We start from the raw sequence: 20,764 nt of genomic DNA, 5'->3' as shown, positions 1-20,764 counted from the left end.
AACACAATAAAAATCAGACTCCAATTTATAAAAATAAAGAATAATTTAATGTACAAAATAACATCAAAACAAAAAACAATAAGCAGAACCAGTGATTTGAAACCTTATAATTACAAGAAAAAATAGCATTGAAAAGAGCAAAGTGCCAATGGTAGTTAAAAGTCATATTAGACCAGGCCCTAGGAGGGATGTCAGGCTGACTGTGATGGAGCAAGACTCTGATACATTGATCAGGTTCAACATGGTTGATGTTTTTACCCTGGGACTTGGCTTTCTTTAGAAAGTCAAAATCTTTTGGCGGGGCAACGCAGCAGACTCTATACGGAAAAGGGTCCATGACTTTGGATGGGTTTTGGGTTAGGTCCGTTGAAAGCGCTGGTATTGGCAGAAAAAAATCCATGCAAGAGAAATTAAATTTTTTTGCGTGGGGAAGTCCTTTTGTCAGCCAGATAATACTGGCTCCTTCACCTAGTCAAGATTTTTACCTTCAGTTCTACAGTAAAGGTCCCATGAATCAGATTTGCAAAAGCTCAGTGGCAATACACGTTTGCTGGATTGCTAAGGCAGGTTTGTCCCAGTCCTCTAGAGGTCTTAAGTAAAAAAAAAAAGTACTAGGTTTTTCAGGGATGTTAGGAGGAGCACCTATTGACAGCAAGCGCCCCAGCACCTCACGAACAGCACTTATGAGTAAAGGTTCACTCCAGCAGAGGCCACCAACATAGTCCGGTTCAGGTCCAATTGGTACTGGTCAGCTGGGGACTTTAGGGAAAAGGCCTTTAACAGCTTATGGTGACTGTAATTTACACCAGTTGTGAGACAACTGACCACTGGAGTCCACTTGGAGTTGAAGTCTGCTTCTTTGTCCAAGGTATAAGTGGGATCAGGCCCAGCCCATCAGGTGTACTCAAAAGCAGATAAAGGCCCTCATTATGACATTGGTGGTAAATGGCTGTGCAGACGGCCGCCAGCTTACCACCGCACTGGCGAATATCCATTCACCATATTATGACACACACACCCCAATCTGAAAAAATACAGCCACATACACAAATCTGCCAGACCAAAGGTCAGTGATAAACTGGCGGTCCCAAAACCCACACCGTTACGCCACATCACATTATGACCCACAAATCACCACAGCAGACATTTAACAGCGGTAAACCATTGGTAGTACATACTGCCACGCTCACAATGGACACCCACATACAAAACAACACTACATTGGACAATTAAAAAAACACACACCTCACACCCATACACACACCACACCCACACACCCACACCACTATAAAACACACACCCACATTACCCACAACCCTTTACCAACAACTATTGTCACCACGAGACTAAGAAGAAGAGCACAGAAACAACTAGACACACACCAATCACACCCATACTCCCCTCACACATTTCACATCACACACCCTACCATATTACCTAACACACCCTCACCAACACACATCACACAACCCCCATGGCACCACAAAGGCACCCCTGTTTCACTGAGGAGGAGTTATGGGTCATGGTGGAGGAAATCGTCAGGATAGAGCCACAGCTCTTTGGAGCACAGGTGCAGCAGATATCAATAGCAAGGAAAATGGAGCTATGCTGGAGAATCGTGGACAGGGTCAACGCCATGGGACAGCATCCAAGAACAAGGGACGGCCTCGGGAAGAGGAGGAACGACCTACGGGGAAAGGTACGTTCCATTGCAGCAAGACACCAGCTTGCCATACAGAGGACTGGCGGTGGACACCCACCCCTCCCCCACAACTCACATCATAGGAGGAACAAGTCTTGGCATTACTGCATCCTGACAGACTCACTGGAGTTGGAGGAGGACTGGACACTGGTAATTCTACTTTTAACAATTATCACCCCCCATATCTGCATGCCATCACACACCCTCACCCTCACTCCCATCACTCCACCACATCCCACACATCCACTGTCACTTCTCACTAATCCCAATGCCAAGCCATGCATGCTGTACCAATGCATGGACACCCCCCCCCCGGGCCTCCATGGACACTCATCACCAAACCATGCACAGCATAAGGAAATTAGCATGACCAAAATACACCAACATACACAAGCAAAAGCTGGCAGGTCAACACCAACCATAGAGGGAAAGCTACAGAACTACAAATGTCAGACACCTGAAGCATAATACATCATTTACATCCCCACAAGTACTCCAGGTAATGCCACTGGCGAGGAGGTGCCACCACTATCCAGTCCACCAACAGAAGAGCCCCACAGTGATGACAGTTACTCTGAACTTCAGGATCAGGATGATTTACCTGGTTCTTAAGGGACCACTTGACAGCCAGTCAGTCACCCAAGCACACTCACAGACCACCACAGAGCCCCCCCATCAGAAACCAACACCACAGCACCCACCCACTGTAACTGCACGTCTGTCCCCAGGATACGTTTATCAGCAGTGTGCCCACCTGTACAGGGACCCCAGGCCACACCTCACACACAAGACAATTAGGGACCTGGGGTCAGTGGCAGTGGGCACACCGTTCAGGGGAGAGAGGCACAGGCCAGCGGGGACACTGGGAGGACTGCTGTGCACCAGGGGGAGGACAGGAGCAGGGAACCGACTCTCCAGGAGGCACTCTCCGAGATCCTGGGAGCCTACCAACATTCCCAGGACAAGATGGGCCAGATCCTAGACAACGTGCAGGAGAACAGGCAGCTGCAGGAGGGACAGTATCAGGGGATCAGGGAGCATTTGCAGGCCATTAACAACACCCTGATCTCCATTGCAGGGGTGCTGGCAGACATGGGCAACATCATGAGGGAGGCAATAGCACACCAGCGGGACCCTGCCACTAGCCAGTCATCTGAACAGCCCTCCACTTCTGCTGTCGCTAGTGGCCAGGAGGCCTCACCACAGGACCAACAGGCCACCAGCACCTATCCCCCTGCAGAAGGTGAACCACCCCGCTAACATTCCCTGAGAACCAGACAGAAGCCAGAGACACTTGACAAGACCACCGCCAGGAAATGAGACTCTCTTGATTGTCCCCCTTGTGTCCCAATCCGTCACCTTGTCCATCTTGAACTGCCATTGACACCTCTGTGACCACCCCAGCTGCACGTACAACCACCATCCCTGTACCTGCACTGCCCTCCCAGTAGCCCCTCAGCGAGTTGCCCGTGCCCGCTCATCCAGTAGGGTGGGCATTTCCTTCACCCCAGGCACCTCAGGCTCTGCCCCAGTGAGCACTGCTGCCCTGAGTGAAGAGGCTATTGACCTCCTGATATCCATTTCAGGAAAAGGCAAAGGGGCAATACGCTTCCTCTTGGTTCCAGAAGTAATCTTGAAGAAATCTGATTTTCAGGAGTTTTGTGTCCAATACCTATACCCCTTTCTGCCTTTGAAGTAGGCCTACTTCAAAGGAAAGTCTTTCTTGTTTGTGAGATCCTGCCTTGCCCAGGCCAGGACCCAGACACACACCAGGGGGTTGGAGAATGCATTGTGAGAGGGAAGGCACAGCCCATTCAGGTGTAAGTAACCACTCTTCCCTCCACTCTAGCACAGATCGTCATCAGCAAATGCAGGCTACACCTCAGCTCCCTTCGTTTCACTGTATAGAGGGGATTCACAAACAGTCCAACTGTCAAATTGACCCACACAGGCAATCCACAAACAGGCAGAGTCACAGAATGGTTTAAGAAAGAAAATGCCTACTTTCTAAAAGTGGCATTTTCAAACTACCAATCTAAAAACCGACTCCACTAAAAGATGTATTTTTAAAATGTGAGTTAAGAGACCCTAAACTCCATATTTGTATCTTCTCTCAAAGGGAATCTACACTTTAAAGTTATTTAAAGGCAGCCTTTATGTTAACCTATGAGAGAGATAGGCCTTGCACCAGTGAAGACTGAATTTAGTAGTATTTCACTGTTAGGACAAGGACATGTAACACACATCAGTACATGTCCCACATACACTGCCCCCTGCACAGGGGTCTACCTAGGGCCTACCTTAGGGGTGCCTTACATGTATAAAAAGGGAAGATTTAGGCATGGCAACTAGGTACACTTCCCAAGTTGAATTGGCAGTTTAGAACACTGCAGTGGCAGGTCTGAGACAGGTTTACAGGGCTACCTATGTGGGTGGCACACTAAGGGCTGCAGGCCCACTAGTAGCATTTGATTTGCAGGCCCTAGGCACCTCTAGTGCACTTTCTTAGGGACTTGCTAGTAAATCAAATATGCCAATCATGGAAAGCCAATTACACATACAATTTACACAGGGAACACTTATACTTTAGCATTGGTCAGCAGTGGTAAAGTGTCCAGAGCAAACAAAACAGCAAAAAACAGAGTCCAGCACACAGAAACAACCTTGGAAGCAGAGGCAAAAAGTTAGGGGAGACCATACCAAGGATGCTGAGTCTAACATTATACAAACAAACTGTGTGTGACTGGAGTGGGCCACCTAAGTGCAAATCCTAATTATAGACTCATATACAGGCGTACAACACCGAAAGTATTATATCTAAGCTGGACTGTTTGCATTTAAAATCACTACATTAACTAAGAGACCTTGTGGAAAACAATGAATATCAAATTTCTATCCCAACACCCAAACTAGGAGAGTAGGGGTTACTTTTACTCTGATCCATTGGTGATTTTATTTCCAACACAATACATTGGGGCACAGTAGCTGGACACTGCTCAGTTAATGAACCATAGTTCCAATAGATTAGATAATATCACATAAAGCGAGCACTAATTTAAGACATAGCCTCTGCCACAATTTTGGCCTGCTTTGTGACTTAAATAGTGGAAGAGTAGGATCAACGCTATTTTACCACCCTGGACAGTAGTAAATTGTATGTTGCCACAGAAACATTAAAGTTATGTTCTGGTTTTAGCTGTAAACATAACAGCATTTATATAAATCTCTACAGTGAATAACAAAACAGGACATGATAATATGCAAAAAACAACAAAGAACACACAGGGTAATAAGGTACATTTCCTACAAGCTTTATTGTAACTTACCACTAAGGACATGAAATCACACCAGACAAAAATGTTTTGTTAATAGGGTCCATTCAATCACAAATTTGTGGGTCATGGAGGACATCTGTGCTTCGCTGACTCAATGGTTCATTTTCAGTTTTGGAGTCAGGGAAAGCCTTTTATCACAAACATATAGAGGAAGATAGACTTGATGAATAATGTTATTGGAGTTTCTCTACCTGTTCTAAAACTGCATTGGCTAACTTAAAACAATTGAGGTAACATTTCTTCCTTTGCAAATGTGCCAAATTTTACTTTTAGTTCATGAACAGACCTGTCACCGTATCTTATTGAAAATGACCTTTAAAAATATTTATTAAGCTTTTATGAATTTCAACATTTTTCAAATAATAACTCTGATATAAGCTTTGTTATAGACTTCTATTTCCCTTTCTCCCACACATGAATGGTGCATAGAAAATGGAAAAGAAGAAAAACTAGTCTGTTAACAATAGTATCGCTGTCATTGCAGTATTCAAAGGCCGTGAGCAAACAGTGGTTACTGGACCCAACTGTGGGGGAAGAGACCTTTTACTCCTGATGTCCCTGACCTACTATTAATCCTGAGCAACTGGGACAAGTACCCCTTAAGCACTTGACTTTCAGTAGCAGCGTGGGTTGAGTCCAAGGCTTCTTGGGTGTGGAAGGGAGGGGCAGGGGAGGTAGACACAGAGTGGGAGGTGAACACAGGCTCACAACTCAAAATACTTGTAGCAGCCAGTCAAATGCTAACTTTTGTAATAAAATACGTTTTTATATACAGTTGCCACCATAAAGTACCTCCATAAAGTAAATTATGACATTCGCAAACAATACACACAGTCCCCTGGGATTGGGGCTCTATTCATAGGTGAATCCCTGAGTCCCACTTTCCTCTAACTAGTGGTAGTTGTTATCCCCAAGTCAATAGCCCCACTAGTAGTCTTAGCCTCAGGAATTCCACACTGACTCTGTATTATTAAAGTCATAAGTGATCCAGAGGTGAAGCTCTATCTGGCTTGAAACCAGTCTTACTTACACCAGCAGGACCAGAGCAACCAGAGTCTCATAGTGCACCTCATCCAGGGGTGCTGAAGCTGTAGCAGCTGTCTCTGGTAAGTTCTTTTGCATACAGCCAAGGCGGGCTATGATTGGCAGTCCTCAAGTTTCTCACACAGGGTCATGCAGCAGCCAGGAGTTCACATTGCTACTCCAAGCTGGGTAAATTCTTTGGCTAGTCCCATTGGTGGTGGAGGGGTGCGAAGATCCTGGCACTGGTCCACAGTTACAGTGCATGACTGATAGGGTAACCACAGTGGCCTTTCTCCGATGATGATCTTCACCAGGCCACACTTCTTGCTTGGTTCCGGTGGACTCTCTGGCATACATGGCCACCATCTCTCCACTGCACACGGGCTCTGACCCAATCAGCACAGCAGGTCCCTTCCTGACAACCCTCTCACATATGGGGTCACCAGCCTTCCACCGCACATAGGCAACAGCCCAGTCAGCATAGCAATCTATTCATGCAATATCTATTCATGGTCCCCACCTGGCAAACTAGGTCACTGGATTCTCCCTGCACCTGTTTCTACACCAAACACCAAACAGGCTACAATGATCATTGCTCAGGTCATGGCAGCCCTCCTCCGTGATACAGGGTCACCAACTGTCACCAACTTTCTCTGAACATGGGCAATGACCCGAATGGTGCAGTAGTCATCTCTTCATTCCTCACTAAGGGGATTAATATGCCATGATTCCCCACAAGACCTTGCTTCCTCATAGGGCACACTGTTCTTGATAACCAGGCAGTCACTGGTGCTCCTGGCTCCAGGGGTATGTAGTCTTTATTCACTGGGTGAAGTCCCCTTACTCAGCTAGGAGGCTAGTGAGCCTTGGTCCCTAGCTCTGGTCAAAGACAGATGTCTTACAGAGCTTCTCCTTGCATAGCCCCTTCTGGCTGCTTGACAAATGTCTCAAGCGTCCCTTCATAAATTCAATTTCCAGATACCAAATATGACTTAGAGTCTGAGTCTTCGAAGTTTATGTGCCCCACTCTGATAACAGATATGCAACAAGACAGAAAACTGTCTGAGGGGATTCCTCTACCTCGTGTTTCACCATGCAGCCATGGGTCTACCCAAATGAAACTCTAAGTCTGCTATATATTGTACCATTCACAGACACACATATCCTCAGCACATGCATACAGCATTCATGTATTGCACAGCATTACATCCTTAATGCATTGTACCATTAGCAAGCACACATACACCCAGCATATGCTCATAACATACACACACTACACAACATTACATCCTTCATGTATTGTACCATTCACAAACACACATACACTTTGGACATGCATATGACATCCACATCCTGCACAAAAGGGCAATGTCCCTGTATTGTACCATTAGCAAACACACATACACCTAGCACATGTACACCACATGTGCACTGCACATCACTACACACCAACCAATGTAGGCCAAGCGAGAGCTAAGCAAACAACAGTGGACCTTTAAATTAGCGAGGATGTGGGCCTTATTTTGGTGATGCAGGTGAAAGGGACCTGTTCACTCCTACTGATCACTACATGACTGCCACAAACACACTTGTGATGCTTAATTCCTCGTAAAGGCAGTAGACTTTCACCACATGAAGGTAGTGCTTTGGGCACCTCTCCCAGTCCAAAAAGACTGCAATTGTTGAGACAGGCTATGTTATGGAGCACATGCATTATCCATGTTTGCCTATTACAACAAAAATCAGCCCTCGAGATCCAGATATTGGAACAGTGGAGCACACAGGGCAAGGGTGCACCTCCATCACCATGCAAAGGACTTTTCCAGCCCAACAACTTGTATTACAAAAGTGAATCCCTCGGACAACCTATCAAGCCAATGAATGTGTAAGAAGAGTAACAAATGGATGTGTGCATATATATCAATACATGTAAACAGGTCATGTTCGTTTTGCCTCTGATTGTCTACTGCATGATACAATACACTGTAAATTATCAACTTTAAGATCGTTACCCAGTGCTGTTCTTGCTGGTGCAGAATCTTTCTTAATCCAGAATGACACCCAGGATAAGACAACTGTTAATATGCAGGGAATGTAGGTTTGAATAGTGAAGTATCCCATTCTTCTGCTTAAATCGAAGTATACAGTCATAACTACATAGTCACCTGGGGAAACAAAAACAGGGGTTTGAGGTGAGTCTAGCACACTGAACCATATTTGTACTGAAAGTGTGAAAGGAAGACAATACCTTTTGCATGATATAAGGTGGAAGATCACCTGAGAGGTCTAGTTTATCACTCCTGCATGAAAACACTTTAATTATTACACTTGTAGGCTGTGACCAGCATCACTGACCACTCAGCTTTGCCAAGCTATTTCACTTCTCCTACATGGTTATACCCTTTTTGTTAAAAAAAAAACATAACACATTTCTATTTTAATTACCCTGCCTACAGTTTTGCAGTGAACTTGATGTATCTTAAACAGTGCTCTCCAATATTTTAAAAGTCCACAATAATATTTCACCATTTACCATTATGCTGCCAGTGCAAATCTATGTTTTCACTATTCTCTAGTTTATGATGGTATGATAGACTTTAAAAAGATACGTTGGCCGTTTCATGATCTTTGTGACAACAGTTTAATGATGTTCTCCTTACATGTGTGAAAAGTCCAGGTCGGCTGGATTTCAGATATAACAAACCCCCTCTCTTGACACTATTTTAAACAATGTGTTTTTTGGTTAAGAGTGAAAATGTACAATTTGTAAGTATGCAACTGTACTGTGCAGTACATACCAAACCACCCGATAATGGCACTTCCAGCTACCACATTCCAACCATGGGCCCTTATTTAGAGTTTCTCAGGCAGGATATTGTATCACAAACATTGCTATATGACAGAAGGCTTATCTGTTTGGTTTTGATGGAGTATCCTGTCCACCAAACTCTAAATAAGGCCTGACAGAGCAGGGTTTTCTAAATCTCAATCTTCGGGTGTAATCTTTAACTAACCCCTGCCAATGTTCATACTGACCTTTGTTCATCGACAAGGAAAAGTAAAAAGGAACAATCATCTACAATAAATACATAGTGGTAAATCATTAAAAGGATTTTAGTACAGTCAACAAAAAGAAAGTTGTATCTGAATTAAAGTGTCCTATTTTCAAATCTGTAGCCTTTTATTATTTATTCAATGAGTATTAATCTCTCAAGTATCAGTATTACATGTTGTGATAATACAATAATCAATGTTTCCATATTAGGAAAAATATAATGGTTAAAAGTGTTGATAATATTGTAACAATACAGCAAGTGTGTTCATTAAAGGAAGTTTCTTAATCTATATTAAATTGGAATAAGGTAGAATCAGGTGTCAATTCAGATACTCGATAAAGAGTTCTGATGACAGAAACAATGCATATGCACAAAGCCTTTGCATGTTAAGCTGGAAGGTATTCTCAATTATAAATCAGCAGACATCAAAGACATAGGCTAAGCAACCTCTCATGTAGAGGGATATAAGAAACTCGGAGATGAAATCCCAGCCAGTGAGAGAAGCTCAAAGGAAAAAGGCCTTCTAAGAGGAAAGGTCAAAGTAAAAGTCCTGCCTTGCTCTAGAAACAAGCACTAATACAAACACAATATTCTAGGTGGCAACGTGTTTTCATTTGTCTTCTTCATCCTCCAATAGGATTTCAGTAAACTCCTGGTAATAAACAAACTCCATATTTTCTGATGTCCGTACAATGGTCTACAGACATTATTCCTTAAAAAGATACATCATCTACATTTTGCGGTTCAAACTGTTCTTCACATGTCATCCTCCCTGTTGCCGCCTCTCCTCCTGGTGAGAACCTCACTATCAGTTCTCTAATACTAAACAAATGGCTATTCACTAAGTAACACAAGGATTCTGGAAAGTTATGACATGTACTGCAAAAAAAAGAAAATCTTGTGGAAAATAAAGGTTCAACATGAAAAATAGGCCTCCAATATTAACGCATTATTTTTACTTGACATAGCATCGACCGTTAGGATACCTTAAATCAGCACACACTAACTTCACTTGCAGGCTTATAACATTTAAGTACAATAACCTACTACAAAATGTTCTATTAGTATACATGCTACTTAAATGTACACTTTTACATATTTTTAATAAAAATAGTGTTTGTTTGCACTATTAGCTAATTATTCTGGAAATTGAGTCAAGGAAAAACTTATTTTGCATTACGCACTATGGAAGGTTGCACCAACATGTTGAAAAAAAACAATAGAAAGCATCCTTGATGTATTATCACGTATATGACCTTTGTCAAAAAGGAAATCATAAATCTGCACTAATTTAGGTACTCCTAAGCACAGGTGCAGGTTTAGTTGTTTTTTTCTTGGTCACAAAAGCCCTAGTACTACATTTGGAAAGGTGCATCAGTTACAATTTTCCAGGCAAATTACACAGAACTCCATATAACATGTTCTGACATTGCCATTTACCCAAAACAAAATTGTGCCCATGGTAAAACTACACACTGGTGAAATGAAGCCTGATGTGCAGTTTCACAAATATTTTGTCAGTTCTTTTTTCACAGGAAATTGTATTTCTTCCATCACTTTCATGCACCTCGTACATGCATGTCAACATTCCCCTCGTCTTGCCCCTAAAAGCAATTCACTCCAGCACTTTGCAGGAGCATATCTGCACCCACACGTTTGTATGTGTTTACAAAAGCACTGCGAAAACCACACCTTGGTCCTCTCAATCTCACACATTGTGTGGGTGAAGAGAGTACACACCGGGTTCATCAGATTAATAAATGGCTTCATTCAGTAAAGCGTTGTTGCAAAGAAAATCTCTTGAAGAGGAAAAAAGGGGCACAGAGTAGAAACCGTCAGTTCAAGCCAGTGGACACCAAGGAATGCTCTGACACCAGCAGGAGTCGATGTCACAAGATTCCAGGTGACACATGCAAATTCTACAGCACGTCACTATACTTCTTCCCCCCTTTAAAAGTGATATAATAAAAAAAACTTAAAGAATAACAAAGAGAATACAACTAGAACAATTCTTATAAGAGAAAATAACATTTCAAAAACATACCATATTTGAAGAGAATATAATACAGTTTATCATGTCATGACATAATCTCTACATTTTGTGGGTTTATGACTCTCACACTTCTTTTCCTAACACACTCCTCATTCTCAGCAGGATAACCATCAATGGATTGTTTTTGTGTGCCTTGCATACTGGGATCCAACGCTAACCTTGTAGTACTCCACCAGTTGCCATCGGACAACTTTGTAGCATTCCTCCGTACTTCCCAAATCTGTTGAGAATCCCTAAACTTGGACAAACCTTTTCTCACTAACAATGGATTCTTCACCCTCACACAATCTCCTACATGCCATTTCTCACTTTTGTCTTGTGACCCACTCAGTTTTTTTATCCCACAAAGTTGGAATTATTTTCTGCTATTTGCCAGGTTTCTTTCCAATCACATCCATCATGAAACAGTTTAACCATCTAAAAAGGACATAGTCCAGTAGCTGCAATTCTACTCCTCATGAGTTCAATTTTGCCAGTGGCAACATGTGGTGTAGTGCGATAGGACCAAACAAGATCTTTATTAGCCTGATCCACTGAGATGTTACTTCTATATGCAGCTTGGACACAATCCACCAGTACCCGATTAAACCGTTCCACCCTTCCATTGCTTTGAGGATGGTACAATGGTGTTCTAATATGTTTGATGCCACATTTGCTCAAACATTTTAACATTTCTGTCGAAACAAACTGAACACCATTATCAGTTAAAATTTGTTCTGGAAAACCCTCACGAATTAAGACTTTTTTTAAACAACTGATAACACTTTGGGTAGTTGGAAACTTTATAGGTTCTACCTCAACCCATCTCGAGAGATGGTCAATAATCACCACAAAGTACCTCATGTTAGGTGGCAACACATGATAGGGACCTAAGAAGTCTAGACCTAATTTCTGCCAAGCCCTAGCTTGTGAAGGCACACATGAGATCGTACCACTTTCTGTAACCAAAACGTGGTCACTCATGGAGCATCTTGTACAACTTCTGACATAATCTTCTATTTCTTCGTCCATTGTAGGCCACCAAAAATCAGATCTCAGTTTCCTTTGTGTGATGGTTGCACCCAAATGACCAGAATGGGCTCTAGCAATTAATTCTTTTCGAACACATTCAGGAGGAATAGGCTTATCACCCCTCACCAATTTATCTCCTTTAATGGATAATTCAGCACACACTTTCCAATAAGGTAGAAGCTCAGGTAAAAAACAATTCTCTTTGGGCCAACCCAATTTCACCAAACGCATCACTTCATCCAATAATTTGTCTTTCCGTACTGACTCAATCCATTCCTCCTCATCCAAAATGTTCTCACATTCAGTAATATAAGCCATAAAACATTCTTCAATCTCTGTTTCCCACTCCTGTTCATCATCTTCTTCAATGGGTGAATGAGAGACAAAGTCTGCTCTACAGTTCTTTCCACCAGGAATATACTCAACAGAAAAATTAAATTCTAAAAGCTTAGCTGATAACCTGGCAATGCGAGCTGTAGAAAGTTTAATTTTCCTCCCTGACAATATGCCTACCAAGGGGCGATGATCTGTTTGTAAAATAAAATGTCTGCCCCAAAGATATGGTTTAAACTTCTCAACACTCCATACACAGGCCAAAAGTTATTTTTCAATCACAGAATATTTACGCTCCACAAAACGTAAAGTTCTTGAGGCAAACCCAATAGTACTTTCGTAACCATTATTTGAAACTTGTGTAAGAACCGCACCTAAACCGTATTCACATGCATCCACAGTAACAATCCTTTTCTTACTCTCTGAAAATGGTCTCAAAACAAGTGCTTTTATAAAATCTTGTTTCACCTGTTCAAACTCTCTGTTGCACTATCTGACTAAAGAAAAACTGTTTTCTTCTTAAGCAAAGCCCTGAAACACTCAACAGTCTTAGCAAAATCTTTCAAGAATTTTGCATACAACTCACACAACCCTAGAAATGACAATAATTGTCCTTTGGTTTTTGGAGCAGGTGCTAGGCCTGGTTTTCGGCCTGGTTTTCGTTTAATGCCTTGTTCTGATAAAATGTGTCCCAAATACTCAATTCCCCTAGATTTGAATATATACTTATCTTCTCTTAACGTGAATCCTCTGTCTTCCAATGTGCCTAAAACGTCCTCCAAGATTTTATCATGTGCAGATTCAGTGTCAGAAAAAAACAAAATATCATCCTGAAAAACGACCACATTAGGATTTTTACTGAACATGTCAGACATCAGTCTCTGAAAAACTGCCGCAGCCGAGGCTAAACCAAAAGGCAACCTGCAAAACTGAAATGTCCCATCAGGAGTTACAAATGCTGTCAGATGCCTGGAATCGACATCCAATTCCACTTGATGGTATGCTGATTTCAAATCCAGTTTGGTAAACCAACTAGATGAACCAACCTTTCTGATGAGATTATCAATTCTCGGTAAAGGAAAACTGTCCACCCAAATTTCCTTATTTAAACTTCTTATGTCTGCACTCATCCTTAAGTCTCCTGAACATTTTTTTGCCAAAACAATGGGCGACAACCACAAAGTTGCTTCTACTTTCTCAATTATACCTTGCTCACACATGTCTTTTAATAAATTGGACAAATCTGTTCTTATACTGAAAGGTACATTCCATAATTTATGTATGTGTAAAATTAGTTATCTTTCCCAATTTGTCCTGAAATATTTTTTTTTATTTCTGTTGCCAAGTACTTACAAAGTCTGCAACAGACTTCACACAACTTGAATTGTTTTTCTCAATAGACACAGGTTTTTCTTGTCCTGGTTTGATAACTAAATTGAATTCAGCTTGATGGATCAAACCCAAAACATTAATTCCTTTTTTGGCCACTTAAACTTTCCCTTGAATAGTCTAATTAACAATAGACAATGAAGCCCAAAAATAACCAATTAGATTGATTTTGCTTCCTTCAAAAGCAACTGTAGAAACATCAGGGTTGAATAGTGGTTTTGCCCCCCAAAAGTCATCAAATATTTCCTGTGACACAATAGTAAAATTAGCTCCTGTGTCTACTAGCAGTTTAACTGCAACTCCTTCTATTGATACCTCAGTATCAGGATCCAAAATCAATTTGTTATCTGATGACATAGCATCTTTAACCACTAATACAAATTCACTATCATTATGCTGTACATTCTCCGTATCATCCCTGAGCACACAACGAACATTGTTGATCCGTGCACTTCTACAAACTTGTGAAAATGACCAATTTTGTTGCAATTCCTACACTGTTGACCAGTTGCAGGACAGTTCTTGAATGAAGATACATGAGATGAAGAACCACATCTATAACAAATGGTTTTCTGACCCTGTTTAAATGAAGAAGTGTTTCTAGATATCGAAGAACTATCTTGTTTTTTTTCTTGTGTTTGCTTCTTGTTATCACTACTTTGTACACTTGTCACTGCACCTGAAATTGTTGTATTGGCTAAAGAAAACTCCAGCTATTTACCATCTTCTACTGAACATTCAATGCTTTTCACTATATCAATAGCTTTATCTAGTGAAGGATCTTTACACGTAAGTAATTTTTCCTGAATTCTTTTAGAATAGCATCTTGCTACTAATTGATCCCTAATTAGTTGAGACATAAAATTCTCAAATTCACACTTTGCAGCCAAAACCTTCAGTGCTGTGATAAACGTGTCAATACTTTCTTTAGGATTTTGTGATCTAGTAAAGAATTTGTACCTATGCACTATAATATTTTAGTCTTGACAAAATGTTTGTCCAATTGTGCAACAGCCATGTCAAATTCGTCCAATTCCTCCCCTTCCCCCATTTCATAAGCTGGTAAATCATCAAAGATATTTTGTCCCTCAACTCCTAAATAATAATATATCAAACTTTTTTTTCTTTCAGGTCTGAATTTTTGTCCATCGATAGCCCCTAAGTAGGCTTTAAAAGAACGTAGCCATAACTTCCACTCCAAAGGAGGATCCGCCGGATCTTGCAAAAAAGGAGCAGGTGGTAAAACGTTCTCCAATTCACAAACACTGTTTTTTTTTCCTTTTTTTTTTTTTACTTCAACAAAGAAAACCAAAAATAAATAAATGTCTTCCTTCTTTTAAAAAAAAAAAAAAAAAACTAAAACAAAAAGATATCTAATGTATTTCTTCCTCTTCTTCCTCCCAAGGCAAGATGGCCGAACTGCAGGAAACACAACTCTAAGTCCTTCTTCTGTCTTGTTAGTAGTATCCGGAAAAGCACTCAGTCAGGCAAGAAAACATAAGACATGAGGGAAATCCTTCAGATCCTATGAGTCTTTTCCGCTTTTATTTAAATTCAAATATGCGTGTGAAATCCTTTGATGAAATTCATAGAACTTGTAATCAACCATGACCGTACTTGTGCACGCGCACAAATGCTGCACGATCGAGTTGTAAATCAACCGTGATGCGCGTGGCTCGTGCGTGCATAGTAAGAAATGTATGGTGTGCCGCTGTCGTTCCTCATGCAAGCAGTAAATGCTTGACACGCGCTGAGGAGAAATGTTGCTGCTCACGCGGTAGGTGCTTGACACGCACCTGAAATGTACTAATAAAATTGATGACCGCCGAAACAGCAGCAGCTCTGTGCCCCCTAGCAGAAACGCTTGAAGCAGTAAAGAGTACTTGCCAAAATCTGAAGCAGCTGTTTCAAAGAAAATACAGCATTTCTGCTCCAAAATTCCTCTCCCTCGTCGCCACTTTGAAGAGAGTACACGCCGGGTTCATCAGATTAATAAATGGCTTTATTCAGTAAAGTGTTGTTGCAAAGAAAATCTCTTGAAGACGAAAAAAGGGGCACAGAGTAGGAACCATCACTTCAAGCCAGTCGACACCAAGGAATTTTCTGACATCAGCAGGAGATGATATCACAAGATTCCAGGTGACACATGCAAATTCTACAGCACGTCACTACAGTTGGCGTAATTGTGCAATCACTGCATACAATAATGCGGGAGTACATTTATTTACAGCTGTTAGGTCACCTTCAGAGCACGCTTTGCAGCCGTAGTTCCTGCCATTTTCATTAGTAAATGAATTTCTTTCAATAGTTAAATGCCAGCGTGCCCAAAGTGCTAGCATGACCCTAATGTAGAAGAGGAATAAATTGAAAAGAATGCTGATGTTTGTATCGTTGCATAGTCTAATGATTATTTGTTGTCGATCTTGAAAGACAAAAGTTTTATTGTTTCTTCATTACTAAAAAAAAAAAAAGATAACATCCTGCAATTTCCCTTAGACACACTGCAATAGATCTCATATTTGGTAAACTCTGTAACCAATTTTACAATTAAGTGTGGGGTTACATAAAAATAAATAGATGATTCTGATTATTTTAATTAAAATATTGAATCTCATGCTCTTGTTTCTGGTTAGACCATGCACAACATTCTCAAATATGTTTTATGCTGAATTGAAAGTAATTGATAAGCCTTCTTTTAACATCACTAGGACAAATATCCCTTAAACTGAAGTTAATTAAAGACACTTCAAACCTTCCATGGAGAGAGATTTAAGGGCCTCTAAAACTGAAGCATAGGCAACAGGATGCAGAGTGTCAGCAGCTGCTCCTCTACTATGGAGGAGCATCACCCCCACCCCCACCCCCTCCAGCAGCAGCAGCAGCTGGAAAGTGAAAAATAAAAACGATAATAAACAGTGTTTATTATTGTTTTTATTTTTCAAGAGGCAGGCTCACAGGTGATGACAGGGATGGAGGGGATTGGTGTGCACTCCCCTCAGTGTGCATGTGTGTTTGGCCAACCGTCTCGGGCCGGCCAAGCACACTGCACTGAGCTCTCGCCAACCTGGCACTGTGTTTCTTGGTTGGAGACAGCAGGCATCATATATATATATATATATATATATATATATATATATATATATATATATATATGCATCAGTGCTGCCCCCCCCATGTAAATCCTCAATGGGTACATGGATATTGTGGGGCATGAAAATAAAATATATGCGTACTCACACACCCACCCTCACAGCCATAAAGACACTGTCACACTCAAAGAGACAATTTCACAACCTCTCACACACCCAGACAGACATTTTCACACCCACCATGAGACCCAGACAACCACTCTCAAACCCACTGATATACCCAGGCATATAATTTCACACCCAGGCAGTCTGATGTGCACTCACACACCCAGATAAACACTCTCAAACCACTCTGACACCCAGAGAGGCACTCTCACACCCACTCACACACTCAGGCAAACACTGTTACAGCCACTCTGACACCCAGAGATATGCTCTCACACCCGCTCAAACAACCAGACAGGCACTCCCACACCTACTCTAACACACACCCAATCACACACCAAGACAGACTTTATTGCACCTACTATGAGACCCAGAGAAACACTCTCAAACCTACTCATAAACCCAGGCAGACACTCTCACACCTATTCACTGACCAGTCACAGCCTCTAACAGTCATTCACACACCCAGACAGACAGTCTGATATTCTCTCATACACCCATATATACACTCTCAAAGTCCCTGACACCTAGAGACACACTTTCACACCCACTCTCTCACCCACACACAGAATCTAATACCCACTCTCACACCCAGACAGACACTCTCACATCCACTGTGACAGCCAAACACTCTCACACCCACTTACACACCCAGAAACTCTCACACTCACTCATACACCCAGAGAGACATTCTCACACCCACTCTGACACACAGAACAGAAAGACACTCTCACATCCACTCACACACCAAAACAGACTCTCTCACACCTACTGTGACACTTAGACAGATACTGTCACACTCACTGTGACATTGAGACAGACACTCTCACACCCACTCACTCACACAGACACACTCTCTCACACCCAATCAAATACCCTGACACTCTCATACCCATTGTGACACCCAGATAGTAACTATCACAGCCACTGTGACACCCAAACAGAGACTCTCACACCCACTCACATACTCAGATAGATACTCTCACACCCATAGACATACCCAGATAGACACTGACGCACATAGACAGACACTGTCACACTCACTCACATAAAACTATTACACAACCGCTAACATGTACTTTAGTGTTGCTGATGTGTATTGGAGGAGCTATTTTGGTTTGCGATTTTCCATGTGCCTCAATCCATGATGGATCTGCAGATCCGAATGAGATTTAAAAAAATCAGCAATTTAAAAAATGAATAATTATGTCTATGATAAAAGGTTTGGCTCTGAAAAGAACTTTTGTGTTTATGATGTGTATGTAACAACTACACTACAGGATACAGTCTTTTAAGTTCTGGAGGAACACCATTTTGCATTTCTCTGTCTAGTGAACTCCATCATTTCTACATATACCATACATATCAGAGTGTAAATTAGCATGGTATATAGAGCCCATGTCATGGTCTCTGATGAATGCAGAAACAGTTTTATTTACATGTTTTCCTGGTCTTTGTGGACAGAATTCACCTGACCACTTCCACTTCTGCCTTCAGCCAATGTTAGAAAAAACAAAGGCAGTGTGTGGGGAAAAGTGATATTAATTTACCAAAGTTATCTTTCATTAGGATTTCCAATCCTATCCCAGTAACTGTGCCCAGGTCATTGCCACCACAGTGCACAATCATGAGGTCTGGATGTTGGCAACCCATAGTGCTTTCAGCCAAATGCAGCAAATTATGCCACTTTAACCCTCTCTGGCAAATCTGAATACCACTCTTTCTATCACTCTCTCTAGCCCAAACCACAAAGCTATGACCCACTATCCACACTGTGAGCATTTTAGGGAATCTGGAGTATAACACAGGAGAGGCTGTAGACAAATGAGGCAGATTTGAAATGAAAAGCAGTTAAACTTGAGGCTAGTAGGTAACATTAAAAAAACATTAGATTGGATGTTTTAAATTTGCTGGTGTCAAAAAGTGGGTGTCAAAAAGTGGGTAGTGATATTGTGATAAAACTAAGTAGATGTTTGATTGGCTCTGGAAAAATTACAAAAAAAGTAATGATGTTTGGGATGTGGTTATAATTCCAAACTCTCAATCACACTTGCTACAGTTGGTTTAGAAGCTAGCAGAGAGTGCTTTAAAATAGGTTACCATGGCAACAGAGCATGGGGAAGGGAACAAAAACACTAGACTGTGAATCTGTAGTCACAGATCTAGTATGTTAAATAGACAATAAACAGAGTTTTTGGCTCTTGAAAGGATTGGCAATTCACAGTGGGTGGTCCATAGGAAATGTGCAGCAACTGCTTAGCAACAGTGTGTTGGGTTTCTACTGAACACTTGTGTGCACCTGCTGGCATCTTTAAGTGCATGGTCATACGAATGATACAATAAGTGATGTGATTTAGAACACAGGTGGTCATGTTTAGTTCTCATATGGACAAATGAAAGACTTAGCAACTACTAGCTTTTTTTAAACAAAAGCTTTATTGAAAATAGATACAAATCAGAAGAAATATATGAGCAATACAGTATCTATCCACCCACTTCATTCCAAACAATCTATTGATGATGCTATTGATTTCTTTCAAATGAAACAAGCAAACAAAGCTCCATTGAGTGTGTGTGAAAAGCATTTAGAGGCTGGCTGTTTCCCACACATATTTCCCACTGGCGTAGGTGGCTGGTATGATGACCAGACTGGACTAACACCAAAAGCTGAGTACAGGTCAACTAGACTCCTTTCAGAATACCCTAGAGTTCACCATTGTATTCTTTACATATTTTATCTATTATTTGAGAGTGACTTGTCAGGACTATTTTATGCTGTAAACCACATTCTAAAGACAGGAGTTTATCTAGAAAATCTCTCTACAGGGGGTTTTGTTGGTAAATTTCAAGATAAGGAGGAAAATATGGAATGCAATTTGATTAATGTGATGGCATGCCAAATTGCTACTAATGAGTATTGGTATTGTCATCATGAAGAACTTAAATATATATTGCAAAACGTAGGTGCACCTACTTGGTTTGTGACATTTACTTGTGCAGAGTATGCATGGGGTGATTTACTTGAGGTTTTAAAAGAGCCAAACTATAACATTAAGGACATCAATTTGAAGACAGCAGGAGAATTTTTCTGTTTGTATCATGCTAATGTTTGTATGTATTTTAACCACAGGTTTCCATGCTGGATTTCATGTGCAACAAAAGAAATCCTCCTCTTGGTAAAGTTTTTTTTATTTTTATTTTTTTTTATTTTTTTTAGGTGGGATTTTTAATTTTTTATTTATTGATTGATTTTATCATATCAAACATATAAAAATAAAACAGCAGTCCCTACAGAGCATCATATTCTAAAGAGCAAAAGCTCCCCACTGCGATATTAACATATATTCCGTACAGGAGAAATCAGACAGGTACGCATTAATTATTACAGTTCAGTTTGTTCTGCAAATTTCCCATCTATTGATTGAAGACATGATCTGTACGGAATTACCACGGGGCAGTTTTCTGCCAGAGATGCAGTAGATATAACATGCAGTTGAATAAGGGACATCAACAAATATAAACAAAAAGGAGCAGGTGGGGAATACAACCAGTCCACAACAGCCATTCACCTTTTCTGACGTAGATGCCAACGTACAGAGGGGTCAGTG

At 41.2% G+C, this 20,764-nt stretch overlaps 1 protein-coding gene across 1 annotated transcript in view; it reads right to left on the bottom strand.

Annotated features, from left to right (window-relative positions):
* The window catches only part of LOC138249990 (gamma-aminobutyric acid receptor subunit gamma-3), a 1,617,745-nt gene that overhangs the window by 164,231 nt on the left and 1,432,750 nt on the right, over positions 1 to 20,764 (bottom strand). Inside the window, exon 4 of the mRNA XM_069204280.1 lies at positions 8,073 to 8,225. Within this exon, the coding sequence (XP_069060381.1) occupies positions 8,073 to 8,225 (153 nt within the window). The remainder of the gene's footprint in view (positions 1 to 8,072; positions 8,226 to 20,764) is intronic.

This window comes from Pleurodeles waltl, chromosome 8 (genome assembly GCF_031143425.1).
Source record: "Pleurodeles waltl isolate 20211129_DDA chromosome 8, aPleWal1.hap1.20221129, whole genome shotgun sequence".
Lineage (NCBI taxonomy): Eukaryota > Metazoa > Chordata > Amphibia > Caudata > Salamandridae > Pleurodeles > Pleurodeles waltl.
The sequence above is the reverse complement of the archived record's forward strand: the minus strand, read 5'-3'. Positions and strand labels throughout refer to the sequence as shown.